Genomic DNA, 19,305 nt, shown 5'->3' on the forward strand with positions numbered 1-19,305 from the left:
CAAATATGGATTTGCAATCCATCATTTTCTCCAGGACTTCTCTATAATGAACTGGTTAACATTAATTTACAGATACAGTATTACTCATGAAACTTTAATCATATGCATTTAGAAATATTTTCCAAATTACAGGCTAGTTGAAGAATAACAATAAAAATTTAAGTATCCATTCAGATGCGGCTGTCTGGGCCTAAAGCTTGACCCTGGGTAAGACTGGATCAAACCTCTGAATAGTATCCCAAGATCCTTCTCAAACTGACATGCAAAAGACTTGGGAAGAAGTTTCAAGCAAAGTGGAAACCCTGAAATCTCCTTTAAAAGCCTCAAATTTGAAGAATTTTATTTTCCAGGGGTAGTACAGAATGCTCATGATGAAAAGTGAAAGAGCTGAGGCTGGAATTGTGGGAATAACTTTCTAGAAGTCACTGCAACCATTCTCCATTACTTAAAATCAGGCTTCCTGGACAACCTGGAATCAATAATCATCTCAGAATTTTTGAGGACCCTAAAATACTGTAACTAGAACTCATTAAACTACAAATTTTTATCTCCTTTTTTTGCTTAGATTTAGAATTTAGATTCCTGAAAGCAGAAAAAGAAAGCTAATCTAAGGGCTCAATACATATCTTGGAAGCCAAGTTTTTTTATATTTACTAATAACTCAATCTGAAGATTTAAAACTTCCTTCAGATTTTTCTTTTTATTTTCTTTTTATTTATTTTAGAGAGAGAGAGTGAGCACGAGTTGGGGGAGGGGCAGAGGGAGATGAGGGATTCCACCTCATGACCCAGAGATCATGACCTGAGCCAAAATCAAGAGTCAGACACTTAACCAACTGAGCCACCAAGGTGTCCCCAGATTTTTCTTTTTAAAGAAGCTGGGTCATGAAATAACCTTTGCCTACTCAGTTTGGATTATTTCTGAAAGAGAGAAGGCCCAAAGTTATTATGAGTTCATATTCTTCAAGCATATGGAGTTCCTGTTTGGGGACCCTTTCATCGTGAATAGTTAGCAGTAGTGATGGTGGAAAGAAAGACATCTGGTGAGAGAAGACAGAGTACAACCTCAGGCTGAAAAGGTTTTATTATAATTTGAAGTTTTAAAATAACTATAATATCCAAGATCCACTGCTACATAAAAATATTTCATTCTTCTTTTCCATAAATAATGAGTCATCATGACAATAAAACTACCAATTAACCTAAGTATCCCTTTCCTCTGAGGACATGTTGTAAGAAGTTCAGGTAAGTACCCTGCTCTTGGTGAATCTGTGAGACTAGCTGCGATCTCTAGAAGAGTCACCTGAAGTGTGTGTGCTGTATTTTAGAATCCTTGTGTCTTCATGTTCATTTAGTCATGCAGCAAGTATTTATTAAACAGCTACCATGTGCCAGGTAATGCTGTAGGTCCTGATAATGAATCCAGGCACAAAAGCAACATAAATCCCAGCCTTCCTGAAGCTTAGTCAGGAGAGACTAACAATAAACAAATATTTCTGTGGTGATAAGAACAATGGAGAAAAACAAGAAAGGAAGATGGGGAGGACTGGTGGGCTCGGGTGGGGTTGCCACTTAAACTAAGATGGTTAGACCTGTGGGTGTCTGGGGAAAGAGCTGTCGAGAATGAGGGAGTAGTAAGAGCAAAGGTTGTGCATGATGTTCACCAACAGCAAGGTGACCACTCAGGTTGGTGAGGAGTGAGCAAGCGGGAGAGTGAGGAGATGAGGTCAGGGGTAGTTAGGGGAAGAGGCGAAGACCATGCAGTACCTTGTAGGCACTGTGAAGAGTTTGGCTTTTCTTCTGATGGAAAGGCTTTGGAAGATTGTGAGCAGAGCAGGCTAATCATCAGACTTAAACCTTTCAAAAGGATGTTAGTTGTTGAGAGAAAATGTTATAAGGGGCAAGAGTAGCAGTATGGAGGCTGGGCAGGAGGATGTGGTGTGGATGAGGATGGTAGCAATAAAGATGGTTGGATTCTGGATAGATTTTAAAGGAAAAGCTAAAAGGGTTTGTGGGCAAATTAGGTGTGAGTTGGGAGAAAAGGGGAGTCAGAATGACTCCAAGGTTTTTGGTCTGAGCAACTGGAGGTGTGTGTGGAGAGTGTGCTTGGGGAGTTTTCTAGGCTACTGAATTAGTTTACTAGAAGGGAATGTCAAAACTTGAGGACGAGGGCTTATTTTGTAGATTTTCACTGTTGCATCATCTGTGTGTGTGAAGGTAAGAGGAAACAGGTAATTTTTGGTGACTAAATATCCCGTCACTGTATCCTCTTCCCATCAAAAAGCTGACCATGGAATTTGGAAAGTATAGACAGAGAACGGTTCCTTATCCATGTCAACTCATTGTTGGGGCTGAAGGTCCTGCATTCTTATGTTGGGGTTGTAGGGATGTGGGATTGTTTCTGACACTTGAATTTCAATTGTTCCTAACTGTAACAAGAAACAAGAGGACCTGTTTGCAAGAGAATGAATCCACTTTGCCCTGAGGGAGAACAGGGATAAGACTGAAGAACAACCCAAGTATTTTTGGGAGTGTGGGTGAAGAATTTTAGCTTCAGTTCAATGGTAGTAATGTATATATAAGGAATGGAAGTTGCAGGGGCTTTCTGATTCTTCCAACTAATGTCCACCCTATCCCACCACACACTTCATCTCATTAGACCTTTGCTAAGTGAAGTCTGTGGAACTTACTGCCTCTCCTTTCTCATTGCCCACTCAGGCCTTACCTGAGCTTCCTCCTTCCCCATTTTGCTGAAATTATTCTCTTAACAATCTACTATTAATGACCTACTATCCACAGAGCCAGAACTCTTGATTTGGTTCTCACTTCCTGGGCTTCTTGTCAGTATTTAGTACGCATTATCCACCACAGGTACAGATGCATGCCTTCCCAGACTCCCGGCTAGCTCATGTCTCCACTTCTCTGTTCCACTCTCAGAAGGTCCGTTGTCATAATCTTCTGTGGTGACCTGCCAAGGAATTGTACTGTATACACATAAGACTTGCTGTCCTTACCCTCTAACTTAAGGTCATTCCAGATTTTTCCATCCTTCTTGCCTATTGATCCCTCTCATGTTTCTGAAAAGGCAGACCAACTGGACTTCCTAGAGATGGGGCTATCTCAGAGCTTTTGTTAATGCTGATCTACCTGGAATGTTCTTTCATCTCTGCCTTCACAATTCTAATCATCTTCAAATCTCAGCCTACATGTCCTTTCATGATTTTTTAAAATAATATCTCACTGCTGCAATTACTTTTATTATAACTACCTCTTATTTTCATCACTAGGCTGACTTAAGGGCAGGATATGTCTCTGATTCAGGTGGGTATCAGAGTACTCAACATACTACCTAGAATGAGTATCTGACTGGCATTTCAATTATTTGAACTTGATGAAATCCAGAGGAATATAAAATGGAATATGAAATTAGTCTGATTATGTTGGCACATGTCCTGTTAGAATGTACACTTAACACTAACATTTTGGTTGACTAATGAGCGAGAATAAAGCCGTGGACAAATAGTGTTCATCACTCACTGGGAATGGAACGTTTCCATCCAGGCACACCTTGCCTCACTGGTGTCTTCTGCACCTTATTGTAAACTAATCACTTTTAATTTTAGAATTTAATCAGTCACATTATTTTTCCCTCTCTCTGAGGGACAGAACAGAAATTCCTTCTTATTGCTCTTATGTCCTGTGTCACATGTCCAGTGAAGTAGAGCTCCTACCTCCCCACACCTGCATGGTCTCTCAACAAAAAGGAATGATGCTGATAAACATGAAGACAATGAGACTGTTTCTCCTCAGCTGCCTTTAGATTGGTGACCATTTGTCTATAATCTTTCATTTTCATTTAATTCCACAAGAACAGTGGTTAAGGTATGAACTTCATTGAGGAAATAGCCACTGTAGGAAAAGCAGAAATAACTCTAAAGTTTATGTGAAGTAAACTTCTGAGACAAGAGCCCTTCAGACCCCTCGTACCCACTGGACTTCAGTATCTTCCTATTAGTCATTCAGATTTAATTTTGCAAAGTGCATGCCTGGTCTCCCCACCCCACTTTTATTCATTCTTATTTTATTATTATTATTATTATTATTATTATTATTATTATTTTTAAAAGATTTTATTTATTTATTTGAAAGAGTGAGAGAGAGAGAGAGCACAAGAGGGGGGAGCGGGAGAGGGAGAAGGAGACTCCCTGCTGAGCAGGGAGCCCGATGTGGGACTCGATCCCAGGACTCCAGGATCATGACCTGAGCCGAAGGCAGTCGCTTAACCAACTGAGCCACCCAGGCGCCCTTATTATTATGATTTTTCAGCATGGAAAAGGAGTACACAAAAGCAATATATTCCAGTTTATGAAAAACTTTAAAATTCTAGTACTTGAGGTGGTTACATTGGAAAGTATTTTAAAATAATTCATTACAGGACCAGGAACAACTGAAATTACTTTCCAAGGATAGAATTTCATTCCACTAGACTGTATATTATTATATGGACATGGGATTCTAACAACATCTTAGTTTGAAAAAAGTACTTTTTGCAATGGAAACTGTATGGACGTAGAGACACTTCCTTTATCACAAGTGAAAACCTACCTGTAGGGGTTGAAAATGTTCTGTGTTTGCCTCAGACCTGTCTTGGAAAGCATAAGGATGAGGAATTGTACTGTGTGGTCTGTCCATGTTACAACACGAATTAGACTGTACTTCTCTCCTTGTGTAAATAAATATATCAGAAAGAGAATGGAAGCGTAGTCTTGAAGTAGAGGTCGTGAAAAGAAGAGAAGAGTAAGGGGGAATAAATGGGAAGGAAGCAGGAGAGAGAATTGAATCAGCTTGTCTTGAAGTGGCACACTCAATATTTTATTTCCACCAGTTACAGTATCTACATTTTCTAAGATCAGGATATACTGTTGTCTTTATCATCACTGGGCTCTGCAATATAATTTTACATCATATATTATTAACATTTTTGACTGTAAGAAATTCTTGAAACTACATGCGATCCAAGTATAAATTTTGCTAACAACCCACATTATGTGCCTCCATACAGATTTCTCTTATGTGTTTTATACTGCAGGGTTAGAAATCTGTTACAACAAATCCTAACACTGTCACACCTCAGTGTAGTTTCCCTTAGAAAAAAACAAACCAACATTCCTGTAAACATTACACTGTGAGATGCAAAATTTGATGGGTAATTCCTAAATCTCATCTCAATATACACAAAGGTTCTCCTACATTCGTGTTCATTTCACATACCAAGAAACCCATGAAGACAACACTAAAAAAGGCAACATTTGTGAAAAGGCCACCTCAGCTAGCTTTGTGTCGCCGGAGCCAATCCTGCGGCCGCTGTCGATTTTCTGGGTGTCCTGAGGTCAGAAGTTGATTCCACCAAGGCAGACATCAAGTGATTCGACTTTGTCTAGATGAATGAACAGCCAGACTGCTTAACCACTTCTCTCAAACGGACTGTTCGGGTCAGGTTACTTCACTTTCAGGTCAGTCAAGGCCTCAGAGACCTCCTCGTTGACCTGTGCGGAAATGCTCGCCGGTGTGACGTTGAGATGAATGTCATACTGCTGGTCCAGGCCAAGGTAGCAGTCGCTCATGAGATACAGTGTGTAGATATACCTAAAACATAAAAACAGAACAAAACGTAAAACCACAGACATCTTTAATTCTTTCAGAACTCTGGTGGTGAGATTCTGCTTACCTTCCAGGTAGTTCAGGGGTATAAAAAGAAATGGAAATAACGTGATGATTTCGAACATATCCTACTCTTTTCAAAGCGATAAGTTCTCTCTTATCCACTTCTCCTAATATCAAAAACCATCCTTCATCTTTTAATTTGGGAAATCGGGGAGTAACTGCGTGGCTGTCTTGCTTTCCCTGTAAACCAGGAAAAAAAAAGATAAACCATTAATAATGTCTAGACTTTCTATGCTCCTTGGTTGTGGTTAAAAGGCTAAGCTGTTTTCCTTGAAGGCCATAAATCTATATGGTTCAGTTTATCTATCTGGGATGTTTTAAATTTTCTGGTTTGGTGTCTTTGATATGCTATCACCTACCATTTTTCAGGACTCTCGAAGCACATTATAGATACTACTTTGTGCCTATAACCACCAGAATATTTGGCTCAGTTAGAACAGAAAGCCCTGAATCTTAGTATCAAATTAGTAAATTCTCACATCATTCTTATAAGTGATATTAATACCCCATTTGCAGATGAACGAATTGAGATACAATCATGTTAACCAAATCTTCCAAAGCCTTATTCACAAGAAACTGATACCTAGGGAAAAAAAGACAATCAAGACTAGACCGTGGAACTCAAGATAAAAAGTACTATATAATATAAATACCTTCCCTTGACCCAAGACTAAAACTCACATAAAAAAGCATATATTCTAATATGGCAATATTAAAAAATCCTTTCTTTGAGGAATGGGAAATTGTAAGCCAAGCAATATATAAAATACATTAATCACCACAATCCAAGAACCTACATCACCATAATGGCAGCACTTGAAGTCTTTACTTTAGACGGATTTTATGAAATCCGAGATTATTTTAGTGATTCTTTAAGACAATGACATTATGGAATAAAATTTACTAATAATGACCTGCTCTCAATCAGACATCATTAAATATTCTAGAGGGAGATGCTATACTTAAGACATTTTAAAAGAGAAGTCTGAGAGCAATGCATTTTTATGCATTTAGAAAGAAATTGAGAGTTTTTCTAGTATGATTAAATCTAATTTTAAGTAGTAATAGTAAGGTAGAAAAATCTTAGTTTTTTCCCCATGATTTTACCTGTATGATTATTACTATTTTTTTTTGTAAGCTGGGATAAATTAGATCATATAAAAATGCTCACATTAAAGCCTCTGAAATATCAGAGGCCAATCAGTTCATACTTACACTGACTGATTTTTAGAATTAGAAATTAAATGAGATGGGACCCGAAGGCACAGGGCTAAAAAGATGTAACGACAGAAAGCTCCTGACCATTCTGTGTTTGAAACAGAGTGGGCAGTACTCATGAACCACAACCTCATTCCTGAGGGCTGATTTTATTTTATTTTATTTATTTTTTAAATTTAAATTCAATTAGCAAACACAGAGTAGTGTATCATTAGTTTTTGGTGTAGGGTTCAATGATTCATTAGTTGTGTATAATACCCAGTGCTTCTCACATCACGTGCCCTCCTTAATCTGAGGGCTTATTTTAGACATGGGAGTGCCACTGACAGCATGGGCCAAAACAGAATGGGGCGGAATCGGAGGGGGAGACGAACCATGAGAGACGATGGACTCTGAGAAACAAACAGGGTTCTAGAGGGGAAGGGGGTGGGGGGATGGGTTGGCCTGGTGATGGGTATTAAGGAGGGCACGTTCTGCATGGAGCCCTGGGTGTTATACACAAACAATGAATCATGGAACACTACATCAAAAGCTAATGATGTAATGTATGGTGATTAACATAATAAAATTTTTAAAAAAGTGTTAAAAAAAAAGACAAATTCTTTATTTCAATTATTATGGTACTAAAAACCAATCTGCCCACATGCGCTATACTAATATTCTTAGAGGGACAAATGTTTAAGTTTCTGTGTCACAGGTAACAGCAAAGACAAGAGTAGTTTGAAATGAACATGTGGCCTCTATGAACACTGACAGAAGCGCTCTCGTGTGCGTTCCAGCGAAGGAAGAGGGAAGATGTGGCAACTGAGGCACAGGAAAGCTTTAGTGTCTTACTCAAACTCACGGAGCTGAGGGGGAACGCTTTGCCCTCCTGTGCACCTAGCTACATGTGGTTTCTGTCTCAAAGTGCCCCTAGGCAGTGCTTCTCTAACCTTAATGACCTTAAAAATCATTTGGGATGCTGGGTACAAGGACAGATCTTGAGATTTCTCCCTCTGAGATTCTGATACAGCCAGTCTGATAAGTAGGGCCAGAGAATCTGTACTCCAAATTCCAGGAAATTCTGCAGGGCTGAGTAGACAGACCATATGAGAACAGTACTCCAGGCAAGATATTATTATGTAAGGTGCATATTCTGGGGCTGAAAAATGGCACATGAGGAGAACTGACTGGTTCCAGAAGACTGGCTCTCACCGCTTAAGGCCAGTTGAGAAAGCAGGATTCGTGAATGACACGGACACGTTAATAATATAAAAGATATGTGTGGTGGCGCATGCCGGGACCTGGTGTGAAGCATTTGAGAATGGAAACCAAACACTATACCTTGTGGAACCCAAAGTGGACTCTCTGCAAGCTGACTTGAAGCACATACTCTTGATCAGCGTGCAATCTGATCCACCTGTTGTCATTTCGTTTGTCTGAAGTCAGAGTTGTGATAGAGAGCTCACCATGTCCCTCCTCTGAGTCATCCCACCAGCCTTTAACACTTAAGCCAACATCTATCACTGGCAAGCGGGATAAGAAATTCCATGCCTGAATAAAAAACAGAAGAAAAGATAGTAAGGAAAGGTAATGTGAAATGCAGTGATTAAGAAACTGTACTTTGAAAAAAAATCCACCTCTTTGTTTTGAGATTCATTCTAGATTCAGTGCAGTTATAAGAAATAATACAGAGAGATCCTGTGCACCATTTCCCCGGTTTCCCCAATGGCAGCATTTTTCAAAACTAATGTACAATATTAATACAGGATATCGACACTGACACAATGCACAGTTCTTATTCAGATTTCCCAGGTTTTTTTTGTACTCATTTGTTTGTGGGTAAAAATAGTGCTTTTAATTTTTGTAGTTTACAAAAATTTAAATCCTTTTAAAAGCAACTAAAAAACTATTAGTCATTTGCTAAACTTGTCACATGACTCCTTCACTATAAATCCCACCTAGATATTGAGTGGCTATTGACTATACTAAACAGTAAGTTTAAAAAAAATGTTTGTTTTTGAGCTGGTTTGCTTTAGAGAAGCATCTGGTCTAACATGTATGTGATTTCTAAGGCAGAGAGCATTACTGGGGGATATAAAGACAACTTGAAAAAAAAAAAAAACGTTGTGATGCAATTGTTGATGTCACTCAGCATCATTCATTGACTATTTACTGTACAGAATGATTTTTTTGTCCATATTCCAAATTTATTCTGAAAGGAAAACATTTCTATATGTTTATATATCACAAGGAAGCCTGTAAGTCTAGGGTCCTTCTAGAAATAAATATGTATTTTGGGCATTATATTGAGAATACCAATTAAAATGATGTATATTAAGGGGATAGAAAATATTTTACCAATTTTATTCTTGCTCTTTAAATTGAAAGACATTTTGAGAAATCAGTATACATATAGCAAGTGCTCACCTTTATCAAATGAATGAACAAATGAATTTCTAAGTCTACAGAAAGGATGTAACAAAATAAACTTAATGTTATCACATAACATTGTCACCTTTTCCTAACATTTATAATTATTTAGAATGTCACTATCAGTCAAGAAAACTTCTCAATAAATTGGTTTTATCAGTCATCACCTTCTAAGTTAGTTTTTAGAAGTGCATGAATACTTTAATTTTGTATCTTCTTTTCTTTCTTAACTACATACCATAGATTCCCTTATAGGCTTTGATGTTCTGATTGCTAAGACTTTACTGCTGCCTAGTATACCTAATTGAAATGAAGTAGCCCTGATGAATCAAACTACCCCTTAGGAATTAAAAAAAATGTGAATCTAATGCAAATTTTCAATCCACCTACAATCCTATAACTTGTCTTGTGAATCTGAAATTATGTCTGGAATAGATCTTGAAATAGTCAAGCTATTGGTCTACAGAACGGTCTACACTGTGCATCAAGGTAACAGCCTATCCCCTGTTAGAACCAATAGTCACTGAGGATAGACGCTATTCCACTTGATGTTCTAAGCCTGGCCAGAGTAGAAAAGTGATCAAGGGGATACTTAAACACACAATTTCTGTAAAGCATTTAACTTTGTGAGACAACACAAGTAACATTTACTGCACAAAGCAAGACTTCATGTTTCTTTACTTGTACTATTAAATTAGTTACCCAGAGATGTTTTCAGTTATTAGCAACTCGTTGGGATTTTACTTTACAAGGCTCCCAGAAGTCAGATCTGGTTTTTATATATATATGTGATCTTTTTTGTAGCACTTGATATTATTATTTTTCATCCTTGTTGTGTATACATATATTTGTTCGGTGTATGTATACATACACACACACATATATATATATATAAAATAAGCTATTTTTAAAGAAACTGCTAAGACATTTCAATACCAGCCAAACATATTTATCTGAGGATTAATCTTCATCTATTGAATCAGGCAAGAGCACTGCCATGCATACAATTATTTAATTAGCAGCCAAATCCTCTGCCAGTCAGCAGCCGTTCCAGGCATACTGATGGGGTAGAAGATGCAAATCTCACAGTCGTACTGCTTTTTCTCATTACTACTGCAATTAGCACTTAAATTGATGCTTTAAACATACTAATTTCTGGAATAATTCAGGATTTGTATGTTACCTGGGATCGCCTCACTGCAGAGCCGACACCAGATTGCTCTGCAAATTGAAGCACTTTTGAGCCAAATAACCATCATCATATCAGACTGAGCCAATTTGCATTTGGTTTTAAAGATAACAGAATGGCAATTTATGCAAATAAATTAAGTAAGTTTACTTCTGAGTTCTCCCTGAACTAATTATAACAATGTTCTAATTTTTCATCACATCTAAAACTTGGCTTGAAATCAGTGTATGTTAGGTTAGAAATCTGTTGTTGCTAACAGAAGCCTTGTTTTGGTTTAAATACATTGTTTTTATTCATAATTTTGATGGTAATTTAGTTAGAAAGATAGGCACTTATTATGACTATTTAAGTTGTTTTTTGTGCCAATTCTGAGTTCAACAGAAATTGAACAATCAGACTTTAATGCCTATAATACTTATTTCTAAGTTGCTCAAAACTAAGTTCCACTGGAAAAAAAAGAATGACGTGGTTTAGAAGTTTCTTTAATAGCTGCATTTGCAAGTCAATATGTTAATTATGTCATAAATCCTGAATGTTTGACATGTTTAGGGTGAAACTGCTTAAGACTTAAAAGTCTATATATGCCAAATATTTCTGGCATCGTTCGTTCATATTTTTGGCCTTTCCAAAGATGGTTTGGAGAAATGACCTACGTTGTCTTTTACAACATAGATTTAGCTTTCTATCTGTTACATGGTATACAAATAAGAAGCTTACTTAAAGAAATACTTTAGAATCTAGGAACAATAAAGTGATTAAAATAAAAAGGGAGGGTATTAAGAACGTAACTGAGAGAACTGCATGAAAATCTACCCAACTGAAATTTATACCCAAGTGGGGAATGCAGCCTAGTTAGTGATGGACAAGCTACTGTAGGCCTTTCTAAGCTTCTTTAACAGCATTATACTGAATCAACTTCCAATAATGTCAATGCTACTACTAATTATTGTTACTGTAATTATTTTTAATATTATTATTGGACTCTGTTCTATATTAGGAACTGCATAAAGCAGTTGACATAATAATATCCTGCTTAATTTTCACAAAACTTCGTGAGACAAGTATGATGTGTCCATGTTCATAATCACAGTAAATGGCAGACCGAATTTAAACCCAGGTGAGTCTGACTCCAAAACCAATGCTTTAAGTTAGAAAACTCTTGGTATAATTTCCCAGACAGAATAAGGAAGCTGTGAAACACAGAAACAATGGCCTGACCTGCTTCATTTTTACAGCTGGTAGCTCATTTTCCATCATGGAGCTGAATACATGGTCTTTCCCTCCACAGGCATGGATCAGTTCAGGAAGGCAATCGATGAGGCCATGGCCCCCACCACGTACACCCTTTATACCTGGGCTCCATTTCCTGAGAAATAATATCAACATTAACCAACTAATTCTTTCATGGCACAAATGAGAATTCCTGATGGTTTCTATTTTAACTACATTTATTCCTTTACGATATCAGCCTTTATTTTAAAAGATGTTATGAAAGTGCTTTGTGATCTAAACCAAAATAAATGACCAGTTTCTCTTATTGCAGAGTAGATTTGAAGGATCTGAAAGTTTACCTAATGAGGTAAACTTACCTAAGGAGGACAGTTTTTTAAAATTAAGACTGCTGGGTGCCTGGGTGGCTCAGTTGGTTAAGCGACTGCCTTCGGCTCAGGTCATGATCCTGGAGTCCCGGGATCGAGTCCCGCATCGGGCTCCTTGCTCAGCGAGGAGTCTGCTTCTCCCTCTGACCCTCTCCCCCTCATGCTCTCTCTCTCTCTCAAATAAATAAATAAAATCTTAAAAAAAAAAAATTAAGACTGCTATCCAACTTTTTAAAGGCCATTATCATTAAGCTTCAAAATCAGCCAGCATTCTCTAATATATCAATCCAAGGCAGTATGGCTATGATGATGTAAGATGTGTAAATCAAATGTGAGCTCAGTAACTACTTAGGGTTTACAGATAGGGGTGAATTTCTATAGGAGGGCACTAATGTATACTAGTGCTTCCATGTGGATAAAGCACAGAACTAGAGCCCTGGTATGTCTTTTTAATGGATGCAGGCAAATGTCTCTAATATAATTACCTGAATAAAGTTTTCATTTTTAAGTTGTTGGGAACATACAATTAAAAGTACATTTTGGGAATCTTTGAGATTTATAGCACAATAGTGCCAGAGCCCCAAGAACATAGTCCACCTAAATCTTACCCTCTATTTCCTGTTTATATAGCAAGAAGAAAAATACAATTGAAATCATATAACTATAGTGCTTCTCAGGTGACAGCAAAGAACTGGATCAAATCTCCTAGACCCCAAGCAGCTTTCCAAAACAGATCTGCATGCTGTGTTGCAACAGTACCCTTACGTACCTACTTTACTGTTGAAACCCAACTCCCATAACTTTTAGAACCGTATTGGAAGGGTTCCTGAAACTGAACTGCAGCCATGAGGTGTCTGCTTTTCCCTTCTTCATGCCACCTGCTGCTGGTGTGGCTCACTCTCTGAACGTGCCTTCTAGTTTCCAGGACATCCCACGGTGGGGATTCACTCAAGCACCATGGAAATGACTGCCTTGGAACCCAGTACACTTGAGTCCAACTGAGGGACTTTCTGAGGAGACCCCCGTGTGTGTGTGAAGTTCTGGTTGGCATCTGTAACTAGATGCCTCAAATGAGTGCACCCCTTAGTCTAGCTGACAAGAGGAAGTGGGTACCTGATGGCAACCTGTTCTGTTTGTCTACATGACTGTGAACCAACATTGTAGCTGCAAAGCATCTCTCAAGTGAAGTGAAACACTGGTGTGAAACCAACACTTTCATCTAGACACTGCCAACCTTACTTGTAATATGTACTGTTCTTTTCCTTGCTAAAATATTTGCGGATATGTACACAGGACCTACAGGTTAAATAATCTGATGATAATATAAACCCTTCTTTTTAGTACGGGTTCTATCTCGAGCTGCTAGTATACGTAACTACCCAGTTTTGGACATTTTGTAGATTTTGTACAATTTACCTTTGACTACGGATTTCAGATCCCTCAAATCTATTCTGCAATAAGAGAAACTGGTCATTTATTTTGGTTACATCACAAAGCATTTTCATAACATCTTTTAAAATAAAGGCTGATATTGTAAAGGAATAAGTGCAGTTAAAATAGAAATGTATGTAATGTTGCAAATAGAAAACAAGAGAAGGTTAAAATGAATTGTGATTCAGCTTGTGGTAGATGATCAAATTCCAACTGAGACCCTTATATCACTAGGCCATGTCTCCCTCTGGGAAACAGGCATTTTCACTGTAAAGAATCAATATCCTAGGCACAACATGAAATTCAAGTGACAACACAGGTAAAGAATATATTATTTTTGAAATTAAAAAGCCAATTACTTTGAAAATTACAACTATTACCTGAAAACGTGAAGATGGTGGTGTTCTATGTTTGGTACTGAAAGAAGAGAAGAGTCCTTTAACCACCGACCCTGGATCACCATCTGAACCAGATTGGTGATATTCAGGGCAGTCACCAGCCAGCCCTGGTTTGCAGCCACATCCAGCATTGCCTGAGCAGGGAAAAAAAAATGCACGTATTATAAGAATACCATGGCACTTCCCTTCTCCATTGGGGATCTCATGTTAACCTTAACAGAAAACAAACAAACATAAAATAAGCATTATACCTCTGAATTACTACAATCAAAATGAAAACCAGAAAGCAAACCACAGTTGGATTGGAAGGAACGAACCAAAACTCCCAATAGCATTTGTTACACATTACTTCCTATAAAGTGCCAAATATTTAGCTTTTTTTAGGGTAGCAAATATAGCCAGGTTATAATGGAAACCAGTAATAAAACAAAGAGAAAAACTCAGCGTATTTTACAAACAAATACCTATATAATTCACTGTATCAAAAGCATTAGAAGCTGCATCTGAAGAGTGACTCTCAGGAGGTCTTTTCCAAATTTAATATCAACAATGGTAAGGCAATAGGTTTTCTTGCCAAAAATTTATTTCCCCCCAAAAGCAGGCTGAAGATAGAGCCCTGGTTTTCAATAAACATACTACACTACATACTTAAAAATGGGGCAACTGCCAGTTGTCCAAGTGGAATGATGAGAAGCTATTCATATTAGTCTATACATTTAATCTAATGTTTTATGGACAAACAAACGGCTGCATTTGCTTAAGGCAAAACTAAACAGTGAAATCTTATTTAAACAAAGGAGAAGTTTACACAGGCAAAGCTATTTCAATTAAATTAGATTCTGGAGAATGCTGACTTAAAGACACATAAGTTAATATCATGATCTGAGGCAGCTACTTTATACAGTTTGAGGAGTGTACTGTCTTGTTTTGGGGAAATGAAGAGATGAAGAGAAATGAGATACACCTAGTAAATGCTGAAAATGACAGTATAATGGCAAACAGCTCATCACCAACAAAATATTTATAAAATGTTGTATAAATCTATTAGAACATTTTTGAAAATAATTTTTAAGGCATATTATGCTAGCAAAATTAATTTGTCATACTACTTAGTACAGCGGAGGTGCACACATTTTCCTTCTAAGTTTTGAATTTCCTATTCTGTGTCCTCTCATTTAACAAAAAGTAAAATTGTTTAAAAAACATCTGGCCCAACTAATCTGTTGTCTTTTTATATACAGTAGAGGGAAATGGATCAACATTTCTGGCTATCATGATTAATGTGATAAAATGGTTAAACTGGGCTTTAGCACCCATGAGTCTACCATATATGATAAAGCCTCATACTGGAATAATAGATATATTTATATGTGTGCATATCAATGTGTATACATGTATGAATGTACATGTTTATCAATCTAGGGAAAATCCACTTCCATTCTTCCCATTTCTCTGTAGAGCTGATTAAAATGCTTTGCCTTTCTTTGAAGTATATGAGACAAAAAGATCATGATAAAAAAAAGCATTAGTTCATAAGTCACAACTCTTGAGTTCTGTAAGGCAAGAGAAAAGAAAAAAGAAATGAATAATCATATCTAAAGCAGTATCATGATAGTGTTAGAAGTTGTAATGTGGGGTAACTATGGCGATTTTACTTGTGATTTTACATTATAACTTGACTGGAAATAAATTCCAGACCAAAAGCTCACATACAAGAAGAGAGGGATGGATGGACCATATGTTTTTAACTTTGAAGTTTTCATGATGAAGTTGAAAGATTTCATAAAATTTATGAGCGTTCCCCACAATTTTTCATTGTATGATCCAGATGTGAAAATGTAAAAAATCATGCAAAGTGATTGCTTACATGAAGTAAATGAAAAGCCATGTTATGAATTGAAAACTATTATTTGTCTTGTTTTAATTTAGAGAAAAGCAGGTAGAGAGACCAAGAATCTGGGAGGAAAAAAGGTTTTGCAACTACCCAAATGTGGTGAATGAAATGTTGCTCTCTGCTCAATCACTCCCTTGTCGGGTCTGTTTTCTCTGCTCCACACCCCCACTCCCCCCATCACTGTCTTAGTGCAGACCTTCAACAACTCTCACCTGGAATAATACAACTAACCCTTTATTTTCATTCTCACCTAATTTTTCTTCAATCCATAGTTTATATGGTTACCAAAGTAAATTATCAGAGAGGTGACACGGATCATGTCATTTGTCTGCTCAAATTTCTTCAATGGCTTCGCACCATGTAGAGGACAAAGCTAGCACTTCTCTGCACAACAGTTTTGTTCTGTGATCTAGCTGGTCCTAGCTTTTCACTCTGGCCCCTTCCTCCCTGCACTCTTAATATAGCAACACTAAATTACTGCCATTTCCCCACATTTGCCCTTGCTCCTTATGTTCTCTTTTTGCAAATTCTGCTTTACCTGTTTACCTGGTAAATTCCCATTCATCCTTCATGTCTAGCTCAAATGCTACTTCTTACTGTGAAGGCTCCCTGATTCTTGCAGATGGACTGCAGACATTTCTTTCTTTTCCTGTGAGTCTGCTGCTCTTGACACATGCCACCATTATCCTATTGTCATTCTCTGTTTACACATGTGCCCTCTAAACTATAGATTTCTTGATGGCAAAAATCTGAAATAGTCTGTTAACTCTAGCCCAGTGCCCTCAAGAAATATTTGTTTTCTGAGGAATATTGGTAAAAATCCAATTACAATGATGATAACAACATCCTGCCTAAGTTATTGCATACTTGCTGAAGAAAAAAATTCCAAGCTTTTAGTGTCAAACGGACATAGATTTGAGTCTTAATTTTGTCCCACTTACTATGTGAATCTGGGGAAATCTCTTAACCCTACTCTGCTAGACTTCTCATTTATAGAAGGGGTATTAAACCTCCTTATAGGGATGCTATGAGGGTACAATGTACTGCCTGGAACATAGTAAATCTTAAACAAACAAGTGCCTATTTCTAAAGTTTTTCTACGATATGATGAAAAGGACACCCTAAAATAGTCCATTCTTTCTAACAGGGATTTCCTTTGGGCCTTTTGGTGTTGATTTCTGCACTTAGTAGTATAGGGCTTTGAAGGGCAGCGCATGCAAGGTCAAGAGCAGGTGCATGGAATGGGCAAAACAGTTCCTCAGGAGGGGTGTCCAAATACAAAAGAGCCAGGGGAAAAGGCTAACGGCCGTCCCTGTGGTTCAGACCAAACTGGAGGATGTGGGCTTGGATCTCAGTGTGAGTGGGCAAGCCAGTGTTACTGTTCAGAGGTACATACCTAAAGAAGCTAAGGCCAGGGGATGGTCCAGGTAAATGGACTTGAGGGTCCTAATAGCCTGTACTGACATATCTCTGCATGACTGAGCCTAGGATGGATTCCCTGTGTCTCACTGTCTTTTATAGCAGTCTTCCTCAGGGATAAAGGCTAATAAGCATCTGCTCTTCCCCAGAGTGGGGCTTACTTTGGTAGCAGCTGGAGATCATGGCTCAGTTCCCCAACTCACCTCAAAGTCCCTTACAGAGATCTAATGCTCAACAACAAAGTTGGTTTTTAGTACACTGAGGAGATAGAACTCTGGACATTCTTTCCCAGCTTAGCATTAACATTAGGCAAATGCTTAATTCCCCTTTACCTCACATCCACTTTCTACTTGGCATGCTACTTACAGGGCAAAACTAGGATGATTCTAAGTATTGGGAAAAATGGATGGGCACTGACTGTGTATGAAACTTTCTCCTACTAAGTGGGCATGAACTTCAACTGATTGATGATTGAGAATTCTTTGCCATTTCCAGCTGTGACAAAATGGAAATATAATTTCTAGCACTGTATTCATTTATAAAATTATGCTACAATTAAAATCTTATCATAATTAATAGAAACTGTGGAGCTGTCATTTGTTTATAGGAGAGCAGGTGATGAGCTTTGTTTTTAACACATTTTAACTGATCACTAGGAAGTCAGGTGAGAAGTCCAGGTAAGAACTCAAGAACTTCTGAAGTACCTGGCTTTATGCCAAGGTAAAACCACCACCACCACGAACTACAAAAATCAACCCCACCCCTCACTCCTAAAATAATAAAAAAATTAGAGTTTAGAAAATGGATGCTTTCTGGAAAAATTTTTTAGGCTCTAGGAGTCCTGGAGCCAAAGGCATGCTCTGTGACTTGAAACCAACTCATGTCCTGAACATTTATTTTGAATCAATTTCAAGAATTCCCTAAGCATATCAGGCTTGGTCTTAGCATTTAAATTCAACCACATTTTCATGGTGGCATTACTGCTTCTGCAAAGGACAGATTTATCAAATCTAGAGCTATTTTCTTGTCTTCTGTGACTATAGACTATACTTAAAAATGCAAGCTTGACAACATATCTCTGTAAATATTATGGCAAATAAAATTTCATTCAATTATTAAAAGTTCCAAACAGTGCATTATATAGTTAAAGTCAAGCTATATAGACAGTATGCATATATGGTGTGAGTAAAATATTTGTATAATAGTGCACAGACTATAATACACTTTCGTAAATAGCTCACTTTAATCCATAACAATACCAAGTATGAGGCAGGCATTAGTACCGTCCTCCTTTCACAGATGGAGAAATGGAAGCTCACAGGTGTTCAGTGGTATGTAATCACACCAGTCACAAGTGAAATTAAGACTTGATCTTGGTTTTCCAATCAATTACCTGTGTTCATTACACAATATTCCATTACCTTTGAATGACTTACATTGACCTTGGCCTGTTTTTTTAAATTAAATTAAAATTTTTTTTTTATTTTATTTTAAGTAGGCTCCACACCCAATGTAGGGTTTGAACTCACGACCCTGAGATTCGGAGTCATGTACTCTACCGACTGAGCCAGCCAGGCGCCCCTACCCTGTCTTACTTATTTCAAGAAGGATTTAAAGTGGTTTACGTCTAACCTTTTTCCCCTACATAACAGAAAAATACAAATTCCAGACAAAATAATTAGGTGTTTAATCAATTACTGTCTCTGTAAGAATTTTATCAATACAATTCTCAAAAACTTTAAAATTTTTAAATAAATTTGAATCCATCATTTGGTTATAAGTACATCTTAATATTTGATAGGCAGGCATTACATATCTTTTGGAATCCAACTGAATTCTGGATTTAAACAATTCAAGGGTAATATAGGAACTTTGAGTACTGTGACTGAATTAAAGTCAACTGCGTTGGAAGGAAACAGAACTGCTGACCACCAAAAGAAAAACTATCATTTGATATACATCAAGAGGTATTAAGAGGCACATAATACAAAGAAGCTCTAAGGACCATTTTTTAAAAATTTCT

General features: G+C 37.5%; 1 protein-coding gene across 1 annotated transcript in view; it reads right to left on the reverse strand.

Moving 5' to 3' along the window:
- Positions 1-847: 847 nt before the first annotated feature.
- Positions 848-19,305, reverse strand: part of ASCC3 (activating signal cointegrator 1 complex subunit 3) — a 357,501-nt gene continuing 339,043 nt past the window's right edge. The window contains exons 38-42 of the mRNA XM_064597919.1: positions 13,952-14,103; positions 11,761-11,908; positions 8,265-8,474; positions 5,728-5,903; positions 848-5,645 (exon numbers count right to left, since the gene is read on the reverse strand). Coding sequence (XP_064453989.1) covers positions 5,498-5,645; positions 5,728-5,903; positions 8,265-8,474; positions 11,761-11,908; positions 13,952-14,103 — 834 coding nt within the window. The 3' untranslated portion in view covers positions 848-5,497. The remainder of the gene's footprint in view (positions 5,646-5,727; positions 5,904-8,264; positions 8,475-11,760; positions 11,909-13,951; positions 14,104-19,305) is intronic.

The sequence above is a fragment of the Mirounga angustirostris genome, unplaced genomic scaffold (assembly GCF_029215605.1).
Source record: "Mirounga angustirostris isolate CCGP_5_RB_7025 unplaced genomic scaffold, mMirAng1.0.hap1 SCAF_8, whole genome shotgun sequence".
NCBI lineage: Eukaryota > Metazoa > Chordata > Mammalia > Carnivora > Phocidae > Mirounga > Mirounga angustirostris.